Source organism: Sphaerodactylus townsendi, linkage group LG12 (assembly GCF_021028975.2).
Source record: "Sphaerodactylus townsendi isolate TG3544 linkage group LG12, MPM_Stown_v2.3, whole genome shotgun sequence".
In the NCBI taxonomy this organism is placed as follows: Eukaryota; Metazoa; Chordata; class Lepidosauria; order Squamata; family Sphaerodactylidae; genus Sphaerodactylus; species Sphaerodactylus townsendi.
In genome coordinates, this window is record NC_059436.1 from 25695786 (window position 1) to 25720424 (window position 24639).

The following is a 24639-nucleotide window of genomic DNA, read 5'->3' on the forward strand; positions in this document are numbered from 1 at the left end:
CTGCCAAAGAATCGGCAAGCTGTCCTGCCTGGAAGCCCAGCTCCTGACTTTGGTACCTTCACGAGACACCTGTCTGGACAAGCCGACTGCCCCAAGCCTTGCTCTGAGATGGTCCAGAGGGCGGCTTGTAAGTCCCAGTCCCAGACCTGTGTAGAGGCTGTCCTACTTGCTCTGGGGGGCCCCGCCCCACCCCACCCCACCCCCGACCCCTGCCAGAGAGGCTCCTCTGCAGGGGCTCACCTTGCCATCATAGTATTTCTCCCGCTTGTCAGTTAGGATGGAGCGGATCACATTGCCAGCATATTCAATGACCATCTCTCCCGCATCGATGTTTCTTTTGCAGAACAAGCCCCGGCCATGGATGGGGGACCTAGCAAGGGAGAGCGCAGGACAACCAGTAGCATCAAGCACGACACCCAGAGAAATCCCACCCCCCACCCGTGCCTTCCTGAGCAGGCTCCCGAACCCCCTCCTCAGCTTTTCCAGGCAGCCTCTACAACAGCCCCTCTCCTGCCAGGCTTGCTTTGACCAACCTCTGTTACCTCCACCTGCCAGCCTTTCATCTGGGCCAGACTGTTGCCTCTCACCAACCTGTAAACTCCAACAGCCTCCTTGGAGGTCTTCTCCAAGTGTCGGAACCGCATAGGCATCGGAAGGTCCATGCTGGTGGCCCTCCTGGAAATAGATTGCCGGCTTCAGAGCCTGTTGCACTGGGGCAGTGGGAAGGACCCCATGCCCCCCTGCCCCTGGCAGAGCAAGCTCAGTGCTGCTTGGCTCCCTGCAAACGGCAGAGGGGCTGGCCTAGAAGGCAGCTGGAATAGTTCTGCTCTCCAGGCCTGCAGCCAAGGTCTACTACGGGAGTCTCCCAGCCTCCTGTCCCCCTACCCACCGGGCAGACTTCAGCTGCACTTCCTCCTCCTCCTCCTCATTGGGGTTGTACTCAGGCGGCTGGCGGTGCTTGGAAGCCAGGAAGTTGAACATGTCGAAGGCAGACTTCCTGAAGGTCCAAAGAAATGGGGCTCAGAAGCCACCAAGACGCCCCCTCCCCCCCCCCGAGGTTCCAAGTGCCTCACGTAGCCAGAATCACTTCTTTCAGCCTGGGGTGAGTGAGCCCCAAGACCCCGCCCCTCTCTGTGCACCCGCTGTGGGGGTGGGGCTGGGGGAACGAAGCCTCCGCTTGCCTCCGGTGCACCTCTGCCCTGGCACAGCCGTGTGGGTTGACTGGCGGCTCCTTGGCTTCCTCGGGCTTGTGGAACCGGAACTTGTAGTTGCGGCAGTGCTTTGCTCCAGAGAGCTGCTCGATCAGGAAGACGACGGCATCGTGGAGGATGCCCAGCATTCTGAGCCCACTCACGCCTGCAAGGAACACACCTCGTGCCAAGGCAGGAAGACTGGCAGCTGCCCAGACTGAGCGGGGATCTGCCTCAGATTCAAGGAGGGGTGGGGGCAGCAGTGCCCTGCTTGGGGATCGCCAGAGCTCTGGTACAAAATGACCCCACCAGCAGAGGGTGACAAACGGACCAGCCTCCACAAGGGAAGGCAGGGGATGTGTGTCAAGAGCGGCTAAAAGCCCCGATCCCTACTCGGATGTGTCAGCTCTGGGAAGCACCACAAGCTTTGTGACAAAACCAGTCAAGGAAGCAGCCCCCTTGAAGACAGAAGGATTTGCTTAGGAAATGAACCTGAGTGTCGGGAAAGGGGAATGCCCCTACCTGTGAAAGACAGCTGCTTCAGGCGAGCGTTGGAGCGGGCCTCCTGGACTCTGTCAGTCAAGCACTTCCAGGCATCTGAGACGGAGGAGAAGGAACACAAAGACTGACGAGCCACACCGACCGCAGCTTCCCATTCCCTCCTTCCACAGTCAGAAAACCACTGAGACAAGCTCCGGCTGCTGACAGGTGGGGCCCTCCTGCAGCCCCTGAAGGGATCTGGGAGGGGTCACAAGTTGGCCCAATACAAGTGAATGCTGCTGCTGCTGCCGCTGCCACCAAAACACCCCCCACCCCCACCCCCACCCCCACCTTCAATACTTTCGGAGCAGATCTGAAAGCCGTCATCACTTGAGATCTCAAAAATCAGTCCTTTCTTTGGCTTCCTCTCTGCCAGGCTCTCCTTCCTCTTCCGTTCTTGCTGCAGCCAGAAGATGAGAGGGGAGCTGAAAGGGCCCTCCTCCTCCTCCTCTTCCTCTTCCTCCTCCTCCTCTGCAGTTTTGGCATCTGGAATAAAAACAGGCCCCTCTGCAGTCTGCAGTCCTCAGCCATGCCAAAGAGTTCTGTCTACATCGCTGCAGGCAGAGACTGGACTCAGCCAGGAGAGGCTGAAGTTTACATCTCCCACTCAGCCAGGAAGCTGGGGGGAGGGGCGGGGCTTAGGGGCAATAACACGACTTGCAGCTCAGTTGTGAGAAAAAGGCAGGCAGAGGAGTGCGGTTTCAAGGACACTCTCCTGGGCTCCTTGGAAAATGTGAGAGTTGCCAACCCTCTCATCCTTGGGGTTTTGAGGCAGCCTCACAGTTGGGCCAGGAAGTCCGTGTCTTTCACAAGAGCTGGAGTCCTGGCCTACGGACTGGCCTACTTGTTTATCTCGTGAATTTAAAACTTTTAAATGATGCCTTTCCCCCCAGTCAGGGTCCAAAAGGAAGCGAACATTAAAACATTGAAGCAATTACAAATCAAGTTAAAATGATTTTTAAAAATCCACTGAAAATGCAATGCCATTCTTGGGTGCATGCCAGACACAACAAAAAGTTCTTCACATGGTAGTAGTGAAAGGCACCAATGGGAGTGAGACTGAGGAATCTCCCCAGGGTGGGAGCTCCAAAGTTCAGGTGCTGGGACAGAGGAGGCCAACCAAAGCTGGCACCGCGGAACAGAGCTGAACGTCATCTGCATACTGGTGGCAACTGAGCCCAAGTCTCCAGATGACCTCTGCCAACAGCTTTACACAGATGATGAAAAGCACAGGAGACAAGAGGGAACCTTGGGGGACCCCACATGCCAAAGGCCGAGAGGGGCGGAGCAGCAGCAGTCCCCCCGCACCACACTTAAAGGGCAGGACTGGAGCCGCTGCAGAGCAGGGCCTCCCAGTCCCAACCGAGTGGGGACATCCAAGAGGAGAAGAGAGGAGAAACGAACCTGCATTTTCTGACTTGCTGGCAGCATTCTGGGCAGGCTGTGATTCTGGGGGAGATGATGGAGTTTGCCTGTGGAAAGACAGCCAAGGGGGAGGAGAGAACGTGAGAACCCATTCTGGTTTAAGTTTTCGCATTCTTCACGGAGGCCAAAGCTACAAAGGCAGGTCAGGCTGTGGAGAAAAGACAGCGGGGGAAGAGGCTGCCACTTTAACGCCCGGTGACCAGCAGTCTGCCCAGACATGGAGCCCGGGTGCCTGAGCCCCACACAGGGAGAAGGCTGCAAAGCAGGAATGTTCCCGCACACAGACAGGATGCCCCCAGAAAAGGGGTGCCCAATGTCTACAGGTGAAAGCGTGTACTTTGGATTGTGCCCATAGAGGAAGCTGTTAGAGCAGCTTCTAACCTGGGCGAAGAGATGCCACCTCACTTTGTCATCCTGCTGATGGGGCTCCCACCTGGTGCCAACCTCACTCTCCTTCAGGGACCATTTTTAAGGGGTGGGGGCGGACCTTCCTTTCGCTGATTTCCTGGCATGCTTTTAGCCTGAGGATTGTTTTCATGCCTAGCATGGGAGGTTTCTGCTGTCTGTCTCACTTTAGCTGTGAGCCACCTCAGGTAGCCAGCACCGTGGGGAGGCGACACACACGCGTTCTATTTTTAAAATGAGAATAACCACCCACATCAGGTGCCAGGCACAGCGGGAGGAGCCATCGTACCCTGGAGCCCTGGGCCAGGGCTGCTCCCCGTTTGTTGTGCCTTCAGGGCAGGAATCCTCACGTTTGAATGCAAAGCTGGCCGAGGTTGGCTTTCCCTTGTGGGCAGGCCTGGCCTCTGGGTGGTGTTTCTGGACAAGAGGCAAAGCCCTGCCTCTTGCTCAGGGCTGCCAAACCCAGACAGAGCCTGTGCAGGGCAAGGCTGGCAACGAGCAAGAGGCAGGGCTCTGCCTCTCGTCCAGAAACACCACCCAGAGGCCAGGCCTGCCCACAAGGGAAAGCCAACCTCGGCAAGCTTTGCATTCAAACGTATGGACTAAAACAAATAGAGGTGATCTGGAATCAGACAGGAGCCCCCGACTGACACGTAGCACCTTTGAACCTAGCACAGATGCTCCTCAGTCCCACCCCACCCCTGCTAGCTCTTTTTCCGTCTGGCATCCCCCCCCCCCGTACCCCCACTACAGCTGACAAAGCAATAAGACCCAGAAAGAATCCCCCCTCCCGCTCAGGGGTGTTGGAGGCCATCCGCTGGGCCCTCCGGCCCTTTCATTCTCCTGGCTGTGGAACAGCCAAGCGGAAGGGCAGAAGCGGAAGGGCCGCGGAGGGGGCTCTCTCCTCTTACCCGACACACGAGGAATCCTGGGCTGCTGCACAGGCCCCTCGGTGGGACACGTGTTTCTCCTGCGAAGGGCCCCAAGGGTGAGAGGGTTTGTGCTTCTTCCCGGACGCTTTGCTGTCTGAGGAGGGCTGGAGCCTCTTCACTTTGAGCTTGGCTTTCAGGGAGCCTGGCCCAGAGCAGGCGGGGGCTGGCTGGTCAGCAGGTGGGGCAGCGGAGTGGGGATGGGCAGCCAGAGGGGAAGGTGGGCTTTGTTCTGGAGCTGCAGCATCAGCAACGTCCACCAACGGAGGGAAGCACGAGAGCGAAGCAGTCTGTGTAGGGACGAGGTCCTCCTTGGACAGGACAGTCCCGGTTTTGCTGCCTGGTCCGGGTGTCACAGGCTGGTAAGACCCTTCTGGGTCTGTGGTGGTGATGCCCACAGGCTGTGCTGAAGGCAAGGCACAGGGGCCCGAGGCTGCAGCCAGTGCGGAGGTGGGGCCAAGCTGTGAGAACAACCCCGAGCCAGTGGCTGGCCCACCCGCATGCTGCTCTGGGAGGCCCAGGCCCTGCTGGGAGGCTTTGATCAGCAGGCTGCTGAGAGAGCCGAGGTCTGGGACGCCCTGCAGTCCAGGGCTGCCCAGTGCCACTGACCCAGGTCCCAGCACATGCCCAGGAGCCGCTGTGCCCGCAGAAGACACTGCTGCTGATGTCTGCATAGGGACCACGTTCAGAACAGACGGCGTGGCACTGAGGCCAGCCACAGGTCCCGTGGCCAGGTGTCCTGATTCCTGCCCAGCCGCAGGAGGGGGGGTCCCAACCCCAGCTGCTGCAGCCTGGGGCAACAGGGTTGCCTGCTCAAAGTACATCACCCCCGCCTTGGAGCGCTTGATGATGTTGGGGAGGGTTCTGTGGGGGGCAGAGTTGCTGCCTGTTCCCAGATCCAGCAGGCCCGAATGGCTGGGGAGCTGGGAGGGGGCGAAGTTGATTAGTGTCATGTTTGAGACCAAGTCAGGAGAGGCGGCAGAGGAAGGGGCCACCTTCTTATGCTTCCGTGACGGCAGGCGAGCGATAGGCCTTTTCTTGACCAGGCCAGCAGAAGGGGTGGTGGCCGCAGGGCCAGCATCCGCCCTCTGAGTGGCTTCTGGCTCGGGTGGCTGCTGGACACCAATCAGCAGGCCTGGGGCAGGGCTGCCAAGAGCGGGCGCGAAGCCACTCTGGGGCGCTGCGGAAAAGGAGTGCAGGTGCTGGTGATGCGGCAGAGGCAGCAGACCTTTACTGGCCGGAGGAAAGAGCGGCTGGGACGAGGGCAAGCCGGCCAAGGCCAGCCCGGCACCCATGGGCCCGAGCACAGAAGGGCTGGCCTCCATCACGCCCTGCGCAGAGCTGACGGAGGAGGTCAGCTGTATCTTCTGGGTGACCCCGTTGGGAAGAGTCTGCAAGACGTAGAGCGGCTGCATGTTCTGGTTCACCACTAAAAGCTTCTCGGCAGCCGCCTTGAGATGGTGGGGGCCAGCCTGCGCAGCAGCACTCGAGATCTGAGACGGGCCCGGGCTCTCTGCTGAGTTGGGACCGTATTTGGGGCTCTGAAGAGGGAGGGAGGGCGAAGCTGGGACCGGGAGAGCAGGTGTCCCGCTGTTCCTGGCCAAATCTTGGCTGGCTCCATGGCTTTGCTCAACTTGCCCACAGGGCGGGCTAGCAATATGGTCTGCCTCCAGGTGACCCTGAATGAAGGGGTCAGGGGTCATATGTCCTTCTGGGCTGGGGTCCACTGGTGGGCTTAGGAGAGCTGGCTCTCCTTCACTCGTGGCAGGTTTCTCCGAGCCCGCCACTCTCTTTTCCGCAGAATCTCCGGAAGACAAAGCTAACATCGATCTCTCCCCAGACGATTCTGAAATGACAGCCAGCCTGCTGTGGTTCTGGCTGGGGACCGCAGGGCTTCGAGTGGTTAAGACGGAGAGATCAGAAGGAAGTTCCAGCGGCAACTCAAACTGCTCCTCTGCAGATATTGATGACGAAACGCTGCTGTCCACTGGTTCTGTTGTTGGCAGTTGTTGAGAAAACACTTCAAAGAGGCCCATATCCTTGCCCCGGTTGCTGTCAAGACCCAGCCCCTCCCCCAGTGTCAAGAGTTCGGAGGAAGAAGACTCGGGACTCTCTCCCAGGGCCTGCATGGAGGGGGTATTTTTCAGGACAAAGTCCATGATATCCGAAGGGAGAATGTTCCCGCAGTCATCACTGTTGTTGTTGTCGGAGTCCGATTTCAGGAGCTCGGTGTTGAAGGTATCCAAAAGAGTTTTGTCCGAAGGAGTACTCGCACGAGGTCGGCGACCTGCATCCAAGGAGCTGAGCTGAGCTTCCAGTGAGTCCTGGCCCTGAGGTTTGACCCGGCAGTTCTCCATCTTTGGGTCGGTGCTTTTGGAGCCAGCTGAGGTCTTAGTGGCAGGAGCTTTCCCCCCACTTTCTTCACTCCTGTCAAGTTTTAGGTTTTCTGTCCCGTTCTCTTTGCCACCCCTTTTGGCCACTGGATTAACTTTCCTTGTGGTCACTGTGATGCTCGCATCACTCTCTGAGCCGTCATCCACACCGTCGAGCTGGGAGATTTTGGGAAGTCCACACTGCTCCTCTTCTCTGAATAAGCTGTGGGGTGCCAGGTGCTCCCCTGTGCTGGACACCACGGTCCTGGCAAAGTTGTAGTAGTAGAGATCTTCTTCATCGGATGTGCTGACATCATCTGCACCGTCCACTTGCCCTTCAGCAGACCTCTTGCCTCGCTTTTTCCCAGTGGAGTTGCTGAAGAAGGGAAAGTCTTCTTCGCCATAAGACCTTACGCCATACAGGGGAGTCAGCCCAAAGAACATGTTGGATCTGGCCCGGGCGCTGCGCCGGGGGTACCGCCGCTTGTAAGCTCCATCTTCCTGTGCTTTAGCCCCGTCCTGGAGTATCAAGTTGCCATCTTGTCCGGGAAGACCCTGGTAGGCATCTCTCTGGGACTGGGGAATGGAAGTGTCACCTGGTCTGTCCTGGGCCTCAGGCCCCGCTGCAGAAGAAGGCTCGGCCACAGAAGGCGGCTTGCTGTCCTGAGACACAGCGTCGGCATTGCTCTCCCTCGGCACGGTTCTGGGCTGGTTCTCCCCTTCCATCTTGAGGGGAGTCAGGGTGACTTTCACCGTGCGCTTCTGCGAGGTCTGCAGGTCTTTTGATGGGGCCAGTTCGCCATGGAAAGCAGGGGCCTTGGAGGTCCTCTGCAGAAGCGCGTGACTCCCGGCCGCCTTCTCCGCCACAGCCCTGCTGCAGGGCTCGGGGGCTGCTGGGTAAGCACATTCCAGCTCTGCGCTTCCTTCACTGCTGGCCGGGAGGAGGCTGGAACTGGAGAGGCGCTTGCTGGGAAGCCTCTCCTTCGTGCCCTTCTTGCCTGTCTGCCGCTTCTCTCTGCTCACGAGGGGAAGAGGCTCGCTGCCTGGAGGAGGCTTGCTACTCCCGTCAGGTGTCTTGGAGGCCTTTGCTTCCGCCTCCACAAAAGCCTTGGGTGTTTCTGGCTGGGGGGCGTCCGCCTGCTGGCTCTGCTCCTTCTTTGGGGCTCTCTGGTGGCAGAGCGGAGGGGCTGCCATGTCTTTGGGGGGAAACAATACGGGCAGAGGGTCCAGGAGCTTCTCTGCTGGGTTGGTGCTGGGCTCAGGACCAGCCATGCCTGCCACCGGAGCACCTTCCTGAGAACTCCCAGGGGGAGCGCTGGAGTCTTTGCAGCACAGGAACTTGGCTTTCTCGGCATTTGCAGGGATGGCCCCTCCAGGAGGTGCCGCTGGCAAAGAGACGGATCCCTCCAGAGAAGAAACTTTACTTCCACTTGTCATGGCTGATTTCTGGGACCGAGGAGAGGCAGAGCTGCTCTGGAGAGCAGCACAGGAGGCTGCTGAGCCCTGCAGTGGTTCTGCTGGTGGTGTGCTCCAATCCTGCTGATCCTGGGAGGGTGCTGGGGACATGCTGGGCCTGGAGTGGGTGGCCCTGGCTCTGCTGGCAGACAGCAGCCAGGACCTGAACTGCAAGGGGAACAGAGGAGACACACTGTGCCTCCTGGAGCCAATTCTCCGGAGTCCAGATGAGAGCAGCGGATCTCCCACAGTCACGATCTCGTGAGTCACGGGGGTAGGACTCCCTGGAGGAGGAAGGGGCAGAGGAGAAGGAAAAAAAGAGAAGAGTTACAGAACTGAGGTTAGCAGGGGTCAAAGAGCAAGTCATCCCCTGAACATGAACACAGATCCAGCCAGGTGAGGGATAATGTATCATTCCAGCTCCCACAGACAACCTTTTCTTATATACGGCTGAGCCCTACTCTTCTTTCCCCAAGATGACCACAAAGGACACACAGACAAGTAGGAGAAATGACACCAGACCGTCCACTCTAGTCCATTCAGCAGTTTGCTGGGCAGTGGCTCTTTAGGGTCTCAAGAACATGAGTCTTTCTACCTACTAATTTTAAGGGGACACGCTACGGGGGATTGAAGCAGGCTTCCTCTGCTTGCAAACAGGTGTTTTACCACGGAGCCACTGCCCACGCCTAAGCGGAGCTGCTTTCTGCTGCAGTGGCCTCTCGAGGTACAAACTGCCCATTCTGTAGGCAAAGCTCTCTCTCAGCACCCCTTATTTTAAAAAAAACCATTATTTTTGCCAAGACTTATGAACAACAACAACAACAGTAAAAACACATTATTCAGAACATAAATAAAGCAATTTACTACGAAGGAAGGACCAATCATGGCAAAACCACCAGTGGTGTTCCAAACAAGGCCTTCTAGGACCAAGGAGTGTTTATCTACTCACACCTGATAGAATCTGCCTGCTGAGTGAAGTGTTTCAAATACTCTTTGACTACGTAATGAGACAGGATGGAATGAGATTTCAGAGGCTTTCGGTGGATTTACTGGTTAGATTTTCCAATGAATTAAAAAAAGGCTGCCATCTATTTGTGGGATTAGTTGTGTAAGGTGATCAGTATCGGGAGATGCCAGGAACTGAACTCAAGCAGACACTTGGCCACTCAGAGTAACTCCCCAGCCCAGTTCATGACACGGTGGCTTGGGACTGCAGAGCACAGAGCTGGGGCTTGGCTGCCGTTGGGGTTCTTTCCAATTCCCATTAGACCACATCACACGAGCCCACAGGAATCGAGGGTGAGGAAGGAGCCTGCGGAATGCAAGAGCTGCATCTGGAATCGGAGACGCCAACATCCTGGGATGCCCCCTGCCCGCCGTCTGCTAGTCAGCTGTGGTCTCAGATGACACAAAGCCTCTCTGGGTTGGGACAATGTGGTTTTGTCAGGTGGTTGTTCCTGGGTGGAGCTTTCCACAGAGCAGCATCTGCTGGCATGAACGCTGCTGGTCAACCACCAAGAACTGTTTAGATGACCAGCGCAGGTAAAAGACAGCAGCCATAACTGTTCAGCAGCCACGCCCACGCCTTCTTCCCAGGTGCATTTTTCAAGGTAGCATGGCGTCCCCTACATGAATCTGAGGCACAGGAACTCATCTGGGAACAACAGTGTTGAGAGAACCTGGCAAGTATCTGACTTGGTGGGGAGAGAAAGGAAGAACAGAGACTGACTTTGAACAGCAGCTCAGAGAGATGTGATATGGGCAAGGGTTAGCAAGACTGAGCAGCTGAGCCCACAATATCTCCCCTGCTGGCCCTCCTGAGTGTCAGATCCTGAGAAGAAGCCCCCAAACCCCCTGAAATGTGGAAACGGAGGTTGCCTGTTCCCCACCTGTACATACCCGAGTCATGACCATCAGAGGACGCCCCTCAACCTGCCTGCCAGCACGAATGTGCTTTACAGTTCTCCACCCCCTCCCCTGGCATTTCCCAGGTCCACTAGATTTGGGAAATTGCAGAGGAGGGGGAGGGGATGCTATTTCCGGGTCCACGGGGACTTGGGAATGGTGGCAGGAGGAGGGAAGTGCAAGCATCAGCTCCAGCTGGAACTCAATCACATGAGGCTTTTTGGGCACTATGGTTTTCAGCTCTAGCCGATCTGGCTTTTTTTGGTGATTCGATTTTACTGAATCACCACCCCTACCTAGCAGGTGCCTTCACCTAGTGACACAGCAGAAGGCACACTGTTAGACGCACCTCTTACAGTGGCTGTACTAGCAAAGGTGGGTTTGTGGAGGCTCACAGCCACCAGCAGCAGCTTGGAGAAATACTGGGCCTGAGAAAATAGCAGGCAGTTTAGAGACCAAAGTTTATCAGGTCAGACCTGCAGAGGGCAGCGGCCTTGAACCAGGGGATCGCTGGACAGGGGCAAAACTTGGCCTTCTCATCCGCAGGGTCTTGCAGTTCTGCAGTTGCGCTGGAAGGTCTGAACACACCGGGCTCACAGCTGCAGAGACTTCTTTAGTGAGGATTTCTACTGCAGAAGAAAAACAAGGAATCAGGGGTTTGACATAAGAGCACAGAAGCAGCCATGCTGGACTAAGCTTGCACAGAAGACCACTCGAAGAACTTCAGCCACAGATAAGCCCAACGCTGTTTTACCTCCTCGTGACCTTTTGTGCAGTCCCACACTGGGAGAGTCGCAAGCTCATTCCAAATCAGGCGATGGGTGTGAGGCTGTGACGGAAGCACTGACCACCACAACAAAGAAGAGTGAACGTGCTTTATTAACCCAGTCATTTGAACAAAGGACGCAGATCTGCCTTCCCCACACCAGCATTGCAATGAGATCCAATGTCCATGGCATAATGACAAATAAAATACAGGCTAAGGGCTTGTCAGGCCTGCCCCATGCTTGGCCTGGCAGCTCGCACGTACACAGCCTTGGCGCAGATGGCCCAGCTATTATCATTGTCCAAGGCCGTGGGGCCTCTTCTCGCTTGCAAGTAACTAGCTCAACAGTGCTTAATGGCTACTCCTTATCGGCCTTCCTGAGGGAGTGGCCTGCCTGTCCCCAAAACAAGGTCTCTTTCTCACTGTCCTTTCACATGCTGATGTTTGGGAATGCGAGGGGGGTGGGTGGGTTCTGGGTTGAGTAAAACTGTAGCTTACAGGTATATACCAGGGGCCAGAGAGCCAAACCTCAGTTTTGGCTATCTGGCCGTTGGGCTGGCACAGTTCTAATAAAGCTCTTGAACCACTCTTGAGACTTGTTATTGACTGGGTTAACCTAGACCCTTACAGGACTATGTCACTGCTTTGCAAATGTCCAGGATTCTGAAAGCGGAATGGAAGGTGGCCGAAGCAGCCTGGCAGCGAGTGTAGTGAGCATGAACCGGAAGGGAGCAGTCCATCTTTGCAACAAAATAAATCTGAACAATGGCTTGAGAAACCTACCTGGACAATGTTTGGGTAGAAACTGGATGACAAACAGACAGGTGACTATCTTTGTGGAAAGGTGCTGGGCAATCGAGCTAAAACAACAAGCACCAACAAATGCAACGCCCTGTCCAAGTCAGAGGAAGGGTGAGGGAAAAACACCAGGAGGACCATGTCTTGCCCCAAATGGAAGAGACACACCACCTTAGGGAGGTGATCCAAACTTTATCCCCATGGATCTTGAGGAACGGTGGGCCTTCTTCGGAGACCCTTGATGCCTTCATCTTGAGTCCCTGCGTCGATGAGAAGAAGCCGGTGAAGCGGACCTACTAGGATGACCGTTGGTGGGCCACCAAGGAGGGTATTGAGGAAAATATGGCCAAGGACCATACTGGAGCCTACTGGAAGAGGCAGGTGGGTGATCAGATGAAGGTCAAAGGTACTCGTAGGTCTGGAAGGAGTGCTCAGGTCTTCCTGAACAGTGGGTGGTGGGTGGGTGGGTGTTCAAAGACACTTTGACAACCTTTTGTCCCTCCTTTCTGCATACTTTTGTCACTCAAAGGATCTTCTGTCTCTGGCAGAGGCTTGGATCCCTCTGGAGGAATAGTAGGTACCAGTGGGAAAGGATCTGAACGCGGCCACTTAAGCATCGAAACTTCTCATGCAGGCAAGGGAAGGTCCTGGTAAAGGGTTGAAAAATCAGCCGTTGACATTGGAGGCATCTGCGCTGACAATTGTCTTGATGGCGAGCATGTCGGCGTTGACAGGTCTTGGTGTCAAGGAGACGTCCCGGGGCTGGAATCAGCGGAAGTGTCACGGCCCAGCTTTGAAGAAAGGTGGTTGATGAGTCTTGACGATGGTCCTGGAGCTGAGGAAGAGGATCGATGCCGACGCTTTGGGGAAACGGAGGGAGGTGAGGAGTGATCGGTTGAAAGAGGTTCGACATTGAAACGGCCCAGCCTCTCAGAAAGCGATCCATGCAGAGCCTCCAAAAGACCGCCCTTGGTGGCGATAATATCCATTGGCATTGAAAACTGTCGGCAACAGGGGCTGTGCCCGTGAGCCTCAGAAGTCCGCGGGGAGCATGATGGGGAGTGGCGACATCGGGAGGACTTTTCCCTCCTCCTTTGTTCCATGCTCTGATGACCTGGAGCACTTAGAGGCCTTCTTGTTCGGTGGTTCTGAAGACATCCCAGCCTGTGCAGAAAGCTCAGCCCGTTTGGAGGAAGGGGCCACGAGGGAAATGACAGAGGGGGATTTGGGAAAGGTCTCCCCATGAAGCCCCTCAGGAGCAAGAGATTTCTCCCACAGAGAAGTCTTCAGCCGAGAGGCTCTTACAGCCACAGTCTTGGGAGTGAGGAGGGCACGGAAGCGGCAGATAGAGAGAAGGTGGCCTCCATCCAGGCACAGGAGGCAGTCCTTGGGGTTAGGGTTAGGGGGCATCATTCTTGGCCGTTTCAGTCCCCCCACAAGTGGAGCACTTCTTAAATAGTGCCTCTCCCTTCACAGATATAGTGAAAACAGAGAGGTTCTACCTCAGAACATGAAGTAAATGGGTTGAGGAAATTCCATAGAACAGAGCTAGAGAAACTTGCCACTGCTTTCCGAAGAGGCGGCCGTAGGAGAGCAGAGGGGAGAGCTCCTCCCCCCCCCTCCCAGCCACCTGACCTTTTAGGTGGGAAAATCTGCCCCGAGGGTCCTGGGGGTTGGGAGGGGGAGAGTTCCAATCTTCACAGACGCTGGGCTCTTCACATCAGGGCCCTGAGGGATTTGATGCAATTCCGCAGGGACTGAAAGGCAGAGCTGTTCCGCCAGGCCAAAAACTAGAAACTGAAATCGAAATCGTAATTCTATTAACTGCCTTTGTTGCCTGCCCAAACCTTAATTCCCGACCTGCTTTAAATGGCACCTGTTGCCAGCCTTGTTTTAACTCTGATCTGAAATTAGCTTTTACTTGATTTTAATTTAAATGTATTTTAATTAGATCAGATTGGATTTTAATTATTATAACTACCTGTTTCAACTTTTTTGACTGTTTTAATTGTTGACTTCTTTATTTAAACAGGTTTTATGTGTTGTTTATTGTTGTCAGCTGCTCTGAGCCCTTGTGGAAAGAGCGGTGTACAAATCAAACTAGATAAACAAACAAACAAACTGCCTGGCTGGCTTGCACCCAGGTGGGACTGCACAGAAGGCCACGAAGGTCAGTTCAGTCCTCTCAGAACTCTCTCAACCTCATACACCTCACAAGGTGTCTGTTGTGGGGGGGAGGGGATGAGGAATTTGAGACTCTTTCTGGTAGAGAAAGTGGGGTTTGAAAACCAACTCTCCTTCTTCTTCTTCTTCCCCTGCCCACCCTCTTCATCAGATGCCCCGCAAGTCCTAGTATTTTGGGAGGAGAAGCAGGTCTCTCTGGCCACACATTCCATGCATAATTTCATAAATCTCTTGCATCTCTCTCCCCTTCGTCAACTTTCCTCCTAAATGAAAAGACCCATTTAAAAGGTTTTTATCCAGCTCTGAAATGTTCTAACAGAAATGGGAGAAGTATCTCATTCTGCAAATGAAGCATATTTTTACAGCCAAGAGAAAGATCCTGTATTTACCAAGGAATCCTCGGTTGTCTTTCTTTTCCGTGGACAGTCAAGTCCAGCAGGCTAGCACCTGATCCTGGGCATCCTAAACGGAAAGTTATCAGCACTCGACATGGCGCACATGACCGTAGGCTGTCCATGGAAGAGGAAGAAAACACAGTGCATCTCTGCAGCTGCAGCCTTGGCATAGAGCAGAACTCACCAGGGGGTGGCATGGGGCTATGAGCGATGGTTCTGTTGTCATCGTGGTCCACGGTGCTATTGATATCTAGCTCTGAGTTGGAAGGGCGGCACTCCACAATCTTGCAAGTGTACACACAGCGCTTCCTTGCATCTGTTGTGCTCCAGTACACCCGAGAGCACCTGGGAAATATTGTACACAGATGATCAACAAAGGTTCAGGGACATGGCTGTGCATATGGAGCATACAAGACTGACTCCAGGCTGCAACTCCTCCAGAACTGGGGAGAAAAAGGCCTTCCCAAACAATTGAGTGGGTTCCCAAGAACATTTTCCAGGGTGAAATGAGGTCTGTTTAGTGGTCAGCTGGTACGTACTGGTAGCCAATAGGGAAAAGTTTATCTTCACAATCAGAAAGATCATTCAGAATTCCGAGGCAGTCGACAGTCATGGACCCTGCATGGAAACAGAACAGGTAAATTGCTGTGAAGGAAAGCAACAGCAGTGAGTAACACCCCCTGCCCCCACCGATGCCCAAAGCCAGCAGCCGAGGCCTTACCGATCATCATATGGATGTTCTCTGGCTCCAGGCCACTGAAAAACTTCCGCCTCAAATTAATCCCTTCAAAATCCACAAAGACCCTCCTCAGGACCTCAAAACCATCCTCAGGCACCACCTGCAATGAGAACAGAAACAGGATCGCTGTGGCCAGAGCCACGGGCACACGGGGGAGGGAGGGAGGGAGGGAGGGAGGGAGGGAGGAGAACAAGCAGGCCAGGGCCTCTCACCTCCCCTTGGATCAGGTCCCGGTGCCGCTGGCAGTAGACTTTCTTGTCCTCCAGGAAGAGGCAGTTTTGAGCCCGAGAGCACATGAAGTGATAATTGCTTGTGCAGGAAGCCAGGCAGCACCCCACCGTGGCCCCTGACTTCACGCAGGACTCACACCTCTGCAAGACAAACGGATGCGTCACCCTCTGGTGGCATTATGAAGGGTGAAATTGACTGTCCAAAGCTATTGGCGGCACTACTTCCCCTCTGGCACATGCAACCATCCGACCACACAACACAGCACAACAACACAACACAGGTGAGCACCACCCTGCAAGTTCTGAATTGAGCAAACCCAAAAGTTGTCACTAAATGGGATTCATTGTGGATCTTTACAAATGGGATCAGAGCAGACTTTTCCAGATTTCTCATGTCAACAATTCAGAGGAATAGTGGAGAAGCCTGGCTGCCTGGAAAGTCACACGCTCAGAGCGGGCCACAGCAACTCCCTCGTAAGTTCCAGGCAAACCAGCAGCTGCAGCCAGGCCCCTTGTGGAGATTTGGGTGCCCCCGTCAGAGGCCACCCAGGCCACGCTCCCTGCTTCACTCACTGTACAGGGAGCTGTTTGCACGAAGTCAACAATGGAATGCACAACAGTTTATGTGAGCAGCACTTTACAACTCAAGTGCTGCTTGAAGCAAGATTCACTGTATCATTTCGTTACCAGCAGAGAGAGGAGGGGACTCCATTCCACAAACTGGGGCAAATTAAGTGATATGAGGCCTCTGCATGCTAACAAACCATATCAAGATGCACAGTTGACTTGTCAAAACTCTTCTTGGCTCTGGCAAGAGCAAGTGAGGAGAGCTTTTTGCATAGAGCAATGTCATTTTTAAAACCTACCTCCTTCTTCCCAGAAAACTCTTGCCCCCCCACCCCCCGCTCACTTCTACCCACCAGCTGTTTTCCTCGGATCACTGCCATGTGCACATTCTTCAAGGAGCCATCATCATCCTCAAAGACCTCTGCAGACCACAGGGCACAGTTCACGTGTGTCCACTCATTCTGGCCAATGTAAAGAAGACGTCCTGCGTCCTGCAGAGAGGGAGTCAGGCCGTCAAAGGCACCCATAATACAGCCACATGAAAAGAGCCCGAGGAGGGAGGGAGGGAGCCAAAAGAGGGCCCACTGATGGGGAGGAAGCAGGATGCTCGGCTGTAGGGAGGCTGGGCGGGGGCTGCTGGTCAGAGCCCAAAGGGGGCCAAAGAGCTCCTCCATCACGTGCCCCAGACCGCATTCTGCCAGAGCCACTCACGTTTGCCCCATCATCGCCATATTTCAAGCAAAGAGCACACTGCCGGTTGTCTTCCACATCTGGGGGTGGGACAAGGTCCGGACTGTCCTCTCTGCCTTGGTCAGAACCTCCGAGCAAAAAGAGAGGGAGCTGTTCAATTTTGACAAGCAGTATGTGGAAGAACATGCAGGCAAGGAACAATCATCCCCCCTCCGACGCACAAATCCATCAACAACCTGCTGGAGGAATCAATTTGCCAGCAAGGCCCCCAGCATTCAACTGGCTTGAGCAGAAGCCCCGTCCAGCCAAGGAAACAATGAGGGGCCGGGCAGTGGAGGCGCTCCAGCAAGCTCTGCACCAGAACTCCAGGCATCTGCTCTATCTGCCGCCCCCCACCCCCCTTCCCCCCTGGCAGCTCATCTGCAGAGTTTCTCCCCAGAAAAAGACAAGGCTCTGTTGCTCACTGGACACGGGCGCAGCGGGCAGAGGCTGTGGTGTCGGGGAATCTGGTTCTCCAGGGCCTTTCGGTTTGGGAGCAGGAATTATTTTCTTCATCAGTGGGGGCTGCTGAGCACAACTGTTTTCTTCACGTTCCTGCCACTGAGCATAGTTATGGTCGAGGGACGGAGGCAAGACTGCATTTGGCAGCATTCCGCTACTGAAAAGGCAAGAAAAGACAGGGCCAAGCATCAGGCAGGGCTGCTTCGGCTGCACCTGTTGTGGCATCCCCCAGCCTGCAGCCAATGGACACACTAAGGCCCAACACAACAAGGTGTGTGTCACACCCAGCACTTCAAGACAGCTGACACCATCTCTGCAGGCACTTGTGTTGCAAAACATGGCAGCCAGTTTAACAACCGAATTCCTGTTTTCTTTCCAGCCTGCCACAGCTCAGGCCCCACCTTGGAGCAACTGCACAGCACTTACTTACTTGGGTGTGACTTTATTAGGTTCCCAAAATCTAGATTTCTTTACACTGAACCATGGAAAAACTCGTTCCATTTGCTAAAAAGAAAAGAAAAAGATTATTATAAACATTGTCTAAGGCAGAACTAAACACTTGGAGAAAGTTCTCCAAATTCACAACTGCAAAGGATTTATTACATGTTTCAAACATGCCAAGTCAAGACACCAATTTGTTGCAGAAAGCCAGGCAAGAATTGAAGAGAAATATGAGCCCCTTTGGGAGTCTTTAGGATGTAGCACCACTGCGCCGGAGCCATCACCCAGCCCTGAGAATGGGCAAACTTGACTTACCCGAGTAAAGAAAGACTTCACCAGGCTGTTGGCTTTTTTGAGTTCTGGCTGCCCTCCGTCAGCATTCATGGCTGCTTGAATGATCTTGACAATATCATCACTCAATTCCAGCTAGAAAGGGCACACAGATACACACGGTACTCACCTTACTGCTGCCTTCTGCAAGGTCCCGATAGGTGAAAGACAGCCCTCCCTTCCAAGAGAAGTGGGGGCCCTTGCTTTGTCAGCCCCTGGAGTTCCCTGCCCTGTTCTCCAGAACAGCAGCAGGCCCGAGGCTAACAGATGACTGCCTAGGATGACCAAGCATGTCAAGGTGCAAAGGTGGAAGGTCTTAGCAGAGAGGCAGCATTTGAAGGCTCCTTTCTTTCCATGCCGTTCAGAAACAGCAAAGTGTTTCCACTCTTTCCAAGCAGCCGCTGCCCTGCCTTCTATGATGTAAGAGAGCCCGACCGTCATCCTGAAGGGCAACGTACCACGGAAGAGTAGCCTCCTTGGTCCAGTTTCCTTTTCACACCCTCCAGGTCCAGCGGGGACTGCTCCTCTTGCTTGCTGACTTCGGTCAGCACTGGAGGGTCTGGACCTTCTGGAGAGGTCTGGGACGGAATGCTTTCCTCGGTCTCAGGATTCAGATCAGGAGGCTTGGCTGCCTGGACACAGACAGGAAGAGGACAGGACCTTTTCTGACTCTGAACTGGTCAGGCCACAAGATGACAAACAAACCATCCATGCATTAATGCATCTATTGTCAGGATACTGTGGAGACCCTCGAGCATATTATGTTGTCTTGCCCGAAGTATGCATCACCTAGACTCTCCCTATTTGTCCCGGCTCTAGGGAATAAAAAAAGTTGTTTGGCGCATACAAAGACAATTCACCTGCTAAATAATAACAACGGCAGGATAACTGGAAAAACCGCTGAGTTTTTATTAGCGCAAGTCAAAGACTTAATGGAAGCTTGATCACCTCTTCCTTACCAACCTTACGCGCTTTGTCCAGTTTTATGTCCTGTTTTAACACCCACTCTGTCCTGCATTTTGTTTTATTTTTACTAATATGCCTAATAAAGGTCTGCTGAAGTTGTATTAATGCGTCAGTGGTCTACTGATGCATGACTGAGGAAAACTGAAGGGGGCAGCCCCCACTCCCAAACCGGGGCATAGGCTGGGCCAATACTAAGTGCAGGGCCTTGTGTGGCACTGGCCAGGAAGCCCAAACGCCTCCCAAATCAAGGACAGACATCTCAGTGGGCAGGTGGGCACTGCCCTGGAGGCACACAGCAATACACACCTAAGGCTGGGGTCTCCCCCAGACTGTTCCTGAAGTTGGAAGGATTTCTGACTGCCTCATTCCTCCACCTCCCTGCTCCTATTTGGGGAGCTTTGGAGGCTCTAGGGGGCTTCCTGGGCACAAATTCTTCTGCCCAAAGAAACATTCTGAAGGACTCAAGCTCTGAAAAGGGTCACGGGCTCAGCAGGCCAACAATCCCTGGCCCCTTCTGTTCAAAGGACCACCACTTCCCGATGGGAAAGGCCTCGGAGAGCCATTGTCAAAGACCCTCTTGTACTGAATGGAGCACCGTCTGTAAACACAGGACCCAGGAGCCGCCCCTTTTCCACCCCCAAAGACCAGCATGGCCATCCCTGTCTCCTTCACTGAGACCGGAAACACAAAACTGAACCGCTTGCCCTTCTGCCAGGGTTGCCAGCAGGCAGGCAGGCAGGCGAGCCGGCCAGTGCCCGGCAGGTGAGGGGAGCAGGCCCACCTGTCTGTAGCGCAGCAAGTGGCTGGTGGTCCGGGAGCCAAGCAGGGCTGCCACAACCTGCTTCAAGGACAGCTGCAGCTCGTTCTCCAGGGCCAGGCGCCATTCGGGAGGATGCTGGTCGGTGCAGTTGCTGCACGTGTAAGCCACACTCTCTGGCAGGCTGGAGAGGATCTCATACATCTCATCTGAAGGGGGAGCAGACAAACAGTAATGATGCCGGGGTCAGAAGGATCTGAGTTGGACTAAACATAACGGCATATCCTGGGTGCTAGCAGTGCATGCTGGGGGGTTTGGCACAGGAGTCTCCACTTCTGGGAGCTAGAGAATACAGCACGATTCTGACTAGCTGTGTGACTGTCTTTCTGCCTGCCCAACTGAGGCTCTGGAGCAGGGCCCAGATGCCTCTGAGTCCAGGTGCAACAGCTGCCAACCAGTCTTCTCCAGTCACCAAAGTGATGTAGGGTGGACCCAGGGCAGCATCTCACAGAAATATGGACTAGACAGGAAGAGAGAAGTCATGACCCGCTTCTCCAGCTGCAGTCACTGGGGAGAGCCCACTGAGAACAGTGGCAGGGACTCAAATCCTTGTTCAGCCATGCAGCTCCCTGAGCGGCTGTGGACCAGTTACCCTTCACTAGCCTAACCTACCCCACAGAGCTATTGTGAGGACAGGATTTGTCCCTGAAAGTAGGGAGGGTAACGGACAGGCCGAAGACAGCCCCCCCTCCTCCTCCCCCCCCTCCTCCGGCAGGCCTCACCTGAAAGGTTCTCACACTTGGAGTGGACCCAGTGGTCACATTTCCCACACTGCATCATCTTGCTCTCGTAGTCATCATCATCGTAGCACTTGTCGCAGAGCGGGCAGAAGTTCCCTGCAAGTGGGGGCAGACGTCTGCTCCAGGGGGGCACGGCCAGACCCCTGCCTGCCAGCCCACTGCTCAGAAAAGACGATTCCCCAGCCATGAGAGCCATTTGCTTCGCCCTTCTGGCCCCACCCACCTACACCAAGGACCGCATCCGTCTACAGCTGGAATGACTACATGTCTGCAGTGCGGATGGAATGCACCTGCAAGGTGGCCTTCTGCCCAGCAAACTCCCAAGCTCCCAGTACCTTTTGCAAAGAGCTTGGCACAATCGTGGCACAGCGAGAAGTCATGAGACCACTGGGCATCCCACCCTTTGCCGGGCGTTGTTGCACCGCAGCTTTTGCATCGGACACACTTGGTGCAGATCTGGCAAGACAAGATGGCCTTTTGCTCAAGACTCCTGGTTTTCATTCACACCAGCTTCCATGCTAAACACCTTCCCCAGAATTATCCCCCTTCATTCTCACAGCTACTGTGGGCTATCAAGGCAAGGGCACTACCAACCCACTACATGCCACTGTTCACACCACACACCCCCGCTGTTTTTCAGAGGTCACTTCTCAGACTTGGAACAAAAGTGCACCGCTGGCCTGTTCAGGGTGCTCTGGAGCCCCTCGCAAGAGGAAGGCTTCTCAAGGCAAGCCACGTGGCCAGGGGCGCAATGCCGACAGGTCACCTTCCCACAGCACTTTTGGACAGTACTTGAGCTCCAGCATCCCTACTCAAGGGGAGCCAGAGCTGTCCGGGGATGCTGTGGCTAGAGGAGAAACGGACCAAGCTCCTTCCCCCTACTTTGGAACTGCGCAGGCACGGTACAGGACAAAAGTTTATCTCCATTCCAGGTAGTAATCAACAGGTGAAATAATGAGGGTAATTAAAGAACTAACTGAATAGTTCTGTTGACTGCCAGGAAGTTGCAATTCTAAGCACATTTTTACATGCCACAGGATGAGCACCCAGAGGGAGGGTCTCTCTTGCAGTTGCTCCCCCCCGGGTTGTGACGGCTGCAATGGGGAGTAGGGAGTTCTGTGTGGGGCTCCCCCAGCTGATTGGGCTCCTTCGCAGGAGGCTCTAGTGTGGAAACAACCCCCAAGAAGCCCCGAAGACTCTTTCTCTGGAGCAGAAGACGTGCCCCCCACTCGCAGGAATAGACTACTGGTGCATCAAGACAACCCAGACAGGCAAAGAGGGATGCCACCACGTGTTGGCTGCTCTGCAAAGTGGCCTCATCAGCATTCTCCCCTCTGCTGTGGAAACTCACCCAGACCTTCTTCTTCTTGGTCGGCTTGGTCGGGTAGTTTGGCCCCAGGCACTCCGGGTGGAAGCTGTTCCGGCACTTGTTACACTCCAGCAGCTGCTGCAGGAAAAGGGAGAACAGCAGCAAGGTTGGCCAGGTTTTCCTACTGTCCTTCAGAGAGTGCAGCGAAGTCAAGCAGCTGCGGATTCTGAGCAGCCACGCGGGACTTGCAAGGCCATTGGGGAAGAGTCCCAACTGAGCGGCGGCTCCTGTGCCCTACCTTGGCGGCCCGATGCTGCCTCCCGCACACATGGCAGAACCTGCAGCGGCGGCAGCACCAGTTCTCCAGTTGGTCCTCCAGGGGGCGCTCACTCTCCTCGAGGCAGAATTTGTGGAAGGGTTCACAGCACACTTGGCAATACACAAACTGCAGAAGAGGAGAGAAACACACGGCAGCGTCCCCTCAGCAGCATCCTGTGATCCCCTCACGAAACCCAGCTGCCCTCTGGGCAGCTCAATTAGCAGGTATTTCACTGTGAGGATCTGGACCCACAAAACCCGTTTTCAAGTAGCCATCAGGGTCCCGCAGGGAAGAGCAAAGGCTAACCATTGAGGAGCACAGTGCACTGGAATTTCAGCAGCTTCATTCCAAGAAGCTTGAAAACATTCCATTTAGCAGCTGGAATAATACAGAAGTCAATATTGCTATTTCCCAGACAGCTTATTGAGAAAGCCCTGTGCTTCTAAGGACTTCCAAGAAAGCTGACAAACAAAACTATCCATAAAAGCCTACAGCAATAAAAACCAACCACATGAGCAGCAATCAAAACGGCAACAGCTTCTCAACTGATCTGTTCCCAGCTCTGCCAAAAAGACGGTCTTTGCCCAGTGCCTAACAGGGCCTTATGACACCACGCAGGAGGCTGCAGGAAAAGCATTTCAGAAGCAGGCCACCTCCCTTTCACCTCTGAAGGCAAAGAGCATCCAGGGAAGGACTTCCCATGGCATAGTTCAGTCGATGAGCAAGTCTGCATGAGGGGAGAATATGACTCTTTGCACGCTCTGGTCCCAGCTGTCCGAGGGCTAAGAGGCCAAAGCCAGCTCTTTGAACTGTGCTCAGAAAACAAGACACCTCCCAAGCGGCACTTTCAAAACCTGATCCCTGATTGGGAAATCTGGCTGATGTGTTTTGGACTATCTGAAGATTTCAAGCAACCTTCAAAGTCAGCCCCACTACAAGGTACCCTGAGAAAACATGCCAGGAAGGCTCTTGGCTGATGCTACAGATGCCGCCACACACTGAGAAGAACTGCCAGCTGTGCGCCTGTTCCTTAACAGGAACTGCAAACCCATCAAGGATATGCTCCCCAGTCTAGGCAAACCCACAGCCAGCAGACCAAGCCAGCTGACCAGCCTTCCCCTTGGCATCTGGGGAACACATCACTTGCCACTCACACTGTGAGAATGCACCTCTCAATGCACAGGTGATCCTCCCGGCCAGCTTCGAATCACAGCTGCTGAACAGTATGAGGGACAAAACACAGCCCTGCAGAAACCCAGCTGCCTCTTCTGAACTATACTTGCCCTTCCTGCCTCTGATCACATCCCAGCTTCCTCTGGGCCATGAATTTAGGGGCTCTGTGCAAGGAGTCGCCCTCTTCCAAGTCCTGCACCTGCCTGGCCCACTTCTGCTGCTGGCTTTTTCCCTCCTTGTGCCAGCTAAGCCCCCCCCCCGAAAAGGTGACCATTTTCCTAGCAGCCCCAGGGCTGTACCTAAGGGCAAGGCCAGACTGCCACCATCAGCAGGAACACCTGGGTCTTGGTGGGACACGCCTGCCTCTGGCCGCTTCCCTTTCCTAACCTTTCCCACTTCCCCTTTGCTTTTGGGGCTCCCTTCCAGTCCAGTGTGCCCCACTCTCCCCTCCTCCTTCAAATGCGTCCCCAGTCACACTCCACCTTCTGCTTGCCCTGGAATTGCAGCCCTGTCACACAGGAAGCCTCCCTTGACCTTTCCCGCTCTCTGTCCCTCCCTGATGCCTAGCTCCCCCCCGCCCACAGCTGCTGCCTTCTCTTCCAGAGGCTGCTCTTCTTCCCACTCACCTCCCCCCAGTGGCCACAGGGGTCATTTGGGCCTCCTTCTCAAATCTTGTTATTCCAGCCCCATCTTGCCTGCTTCCCCACCTTCGAAGCCCTTGGCCTCTCTGTGTAGCAGCCGCCGCCACCCCATTCCTCAGCTCTGAGCTTCACTTCAGTCCTCTTGGAGGAGACTCTTGGTGACCCTCCCCTCGAATTGTGCTGCTCTTGAGCTCCCTTCCATCTTTTGCTCTCTTCTGTTGGGCTGACTCCCTCATGGACACTGCTTGCTCAAGACCTCTTGACTGGGGAAGCGCTCGCACCGTCTCTAGGCCTCTTGCCCCTTCCATCTAATGACAACAGCATCTGGCCTTCTTCCTGTCACCCCTCTGGCTCAACAGCTGCAGCCACTGCCACAGGCCCAGCTCTCAGCCTTCCCTCTAGTCAGCACTTCCCATACACTCGACGCTCTTCTGCTGCTGAGCACTTCTGGGAGAGGGCAAGAGAGCCGTCATACATTCCTCCTCCCTCCCTCCCTCCACTGGGCCAGCTACCACTGATGCCCAGCGCCATTCCTCCAGCTGCACAGGCCACTGCCCCCTGTGCACTAGGCGTGGCCTCCTCTTCCTCTGGCCTTGGCCAACACATCCTCTGCAGGCCCAGCGTGGGCCCATCCCCTCAGTCCTGCACTTTGCCTCCCATCTTGCTTGCCTCTCCAACCTACTGACTTTCCTTCTGAAATCCTTACTCTGCCTTCCTCCTAGACCTCCTAGCACAACCCCCTGCTCTTGTCCCTTCCCAGCCTTGCCTTCCTGCACAAGGCACCCCCTTTTGCACTGTCCCCATCTCTGCTT

At 54.9% G+C, this 24639-nt stretch overlaps 1 protein-coding gene across 5 annotated transcripts in view; it reads right to left on the bottom strand.

Annotated features, from left to right (window-relative positions):
- The window catches only part of KMT2A (lysine methyltransferase 2A), a 51700-nt gene that overhangs the window by 2827 nt on the left and 24234 nt on the right, over positions 1-24639 (bottom strand). For 2 of the 5 annotated variants that reach the window (XM_048512516.1, XM_048512513.1), the window contains 24 exons: positions 21993-22139; positions 21737-21832; positions 20721-20841; positions 20368-20481; positions 19610-19794; positions 18321-18494; positions 17848-17958; positions 17522-17595; positions 17055-17248; positions 16612-16718; positions 16254-16391; positions 15316-15474; positions 15086-15203; positions 14904-14982; positions 14549-14709; positions 10698-10850; positions 4472-8600; positions 3135-3202; positions 2022-2216; positions 1713-1787; positions 1182-1356; positions 890-997; positions 592-675; positions 241-370 (listed from right to left, as the gene is read on the bottom strand). In XM_048512516.1, coding sequence (XP_048368473.1) covers positions 241-370; positions 592-675; positions 890-997; positions 1182-1356; positions 1713-1787; positions 2022-2216; positions 3135-3202; positions 4472-8600; positions 10698-10850; positions 14549-14709; positions 14904-14982; positions 15086-15203; positions 15316-15474; positions 16254-16391; positions 16612-16718; positions 17055-17248; positions 17522-17595; positions 17848-17958; positions 18321-18494; positions 19610-19794; positions 20368-20481; positions 20721-20841; positions 21737-21832; positions 21993-22139 — 7095 coding nt within the window. The remainder of the gene's footprint in view (positions 1-240; positions 371-591; positions 676-889; positions 998-1181; positions 1357-1712; positions 1788-2021; positions 2217-3134; positions 3203-4471; positions 8601-10697; positions 10851-14548; positions 14710-14903; positions 14983-15085; positions 15204-15315; positions 15475-16253; positions 16392-16611; positions 16719-17054; positions 17249-17521; positions 17596-17847; positions 17959-18320; positions 18495-19609; positions 19795-20367; positions 20482-20720; positions 20842-21736; positions 21833-21992; positions 22140-24639) is intronic. The other 3 variants (XM_048512515.1, XM_048512514.1, XM_048512517.1) reach the window with 3 other exon arrangements.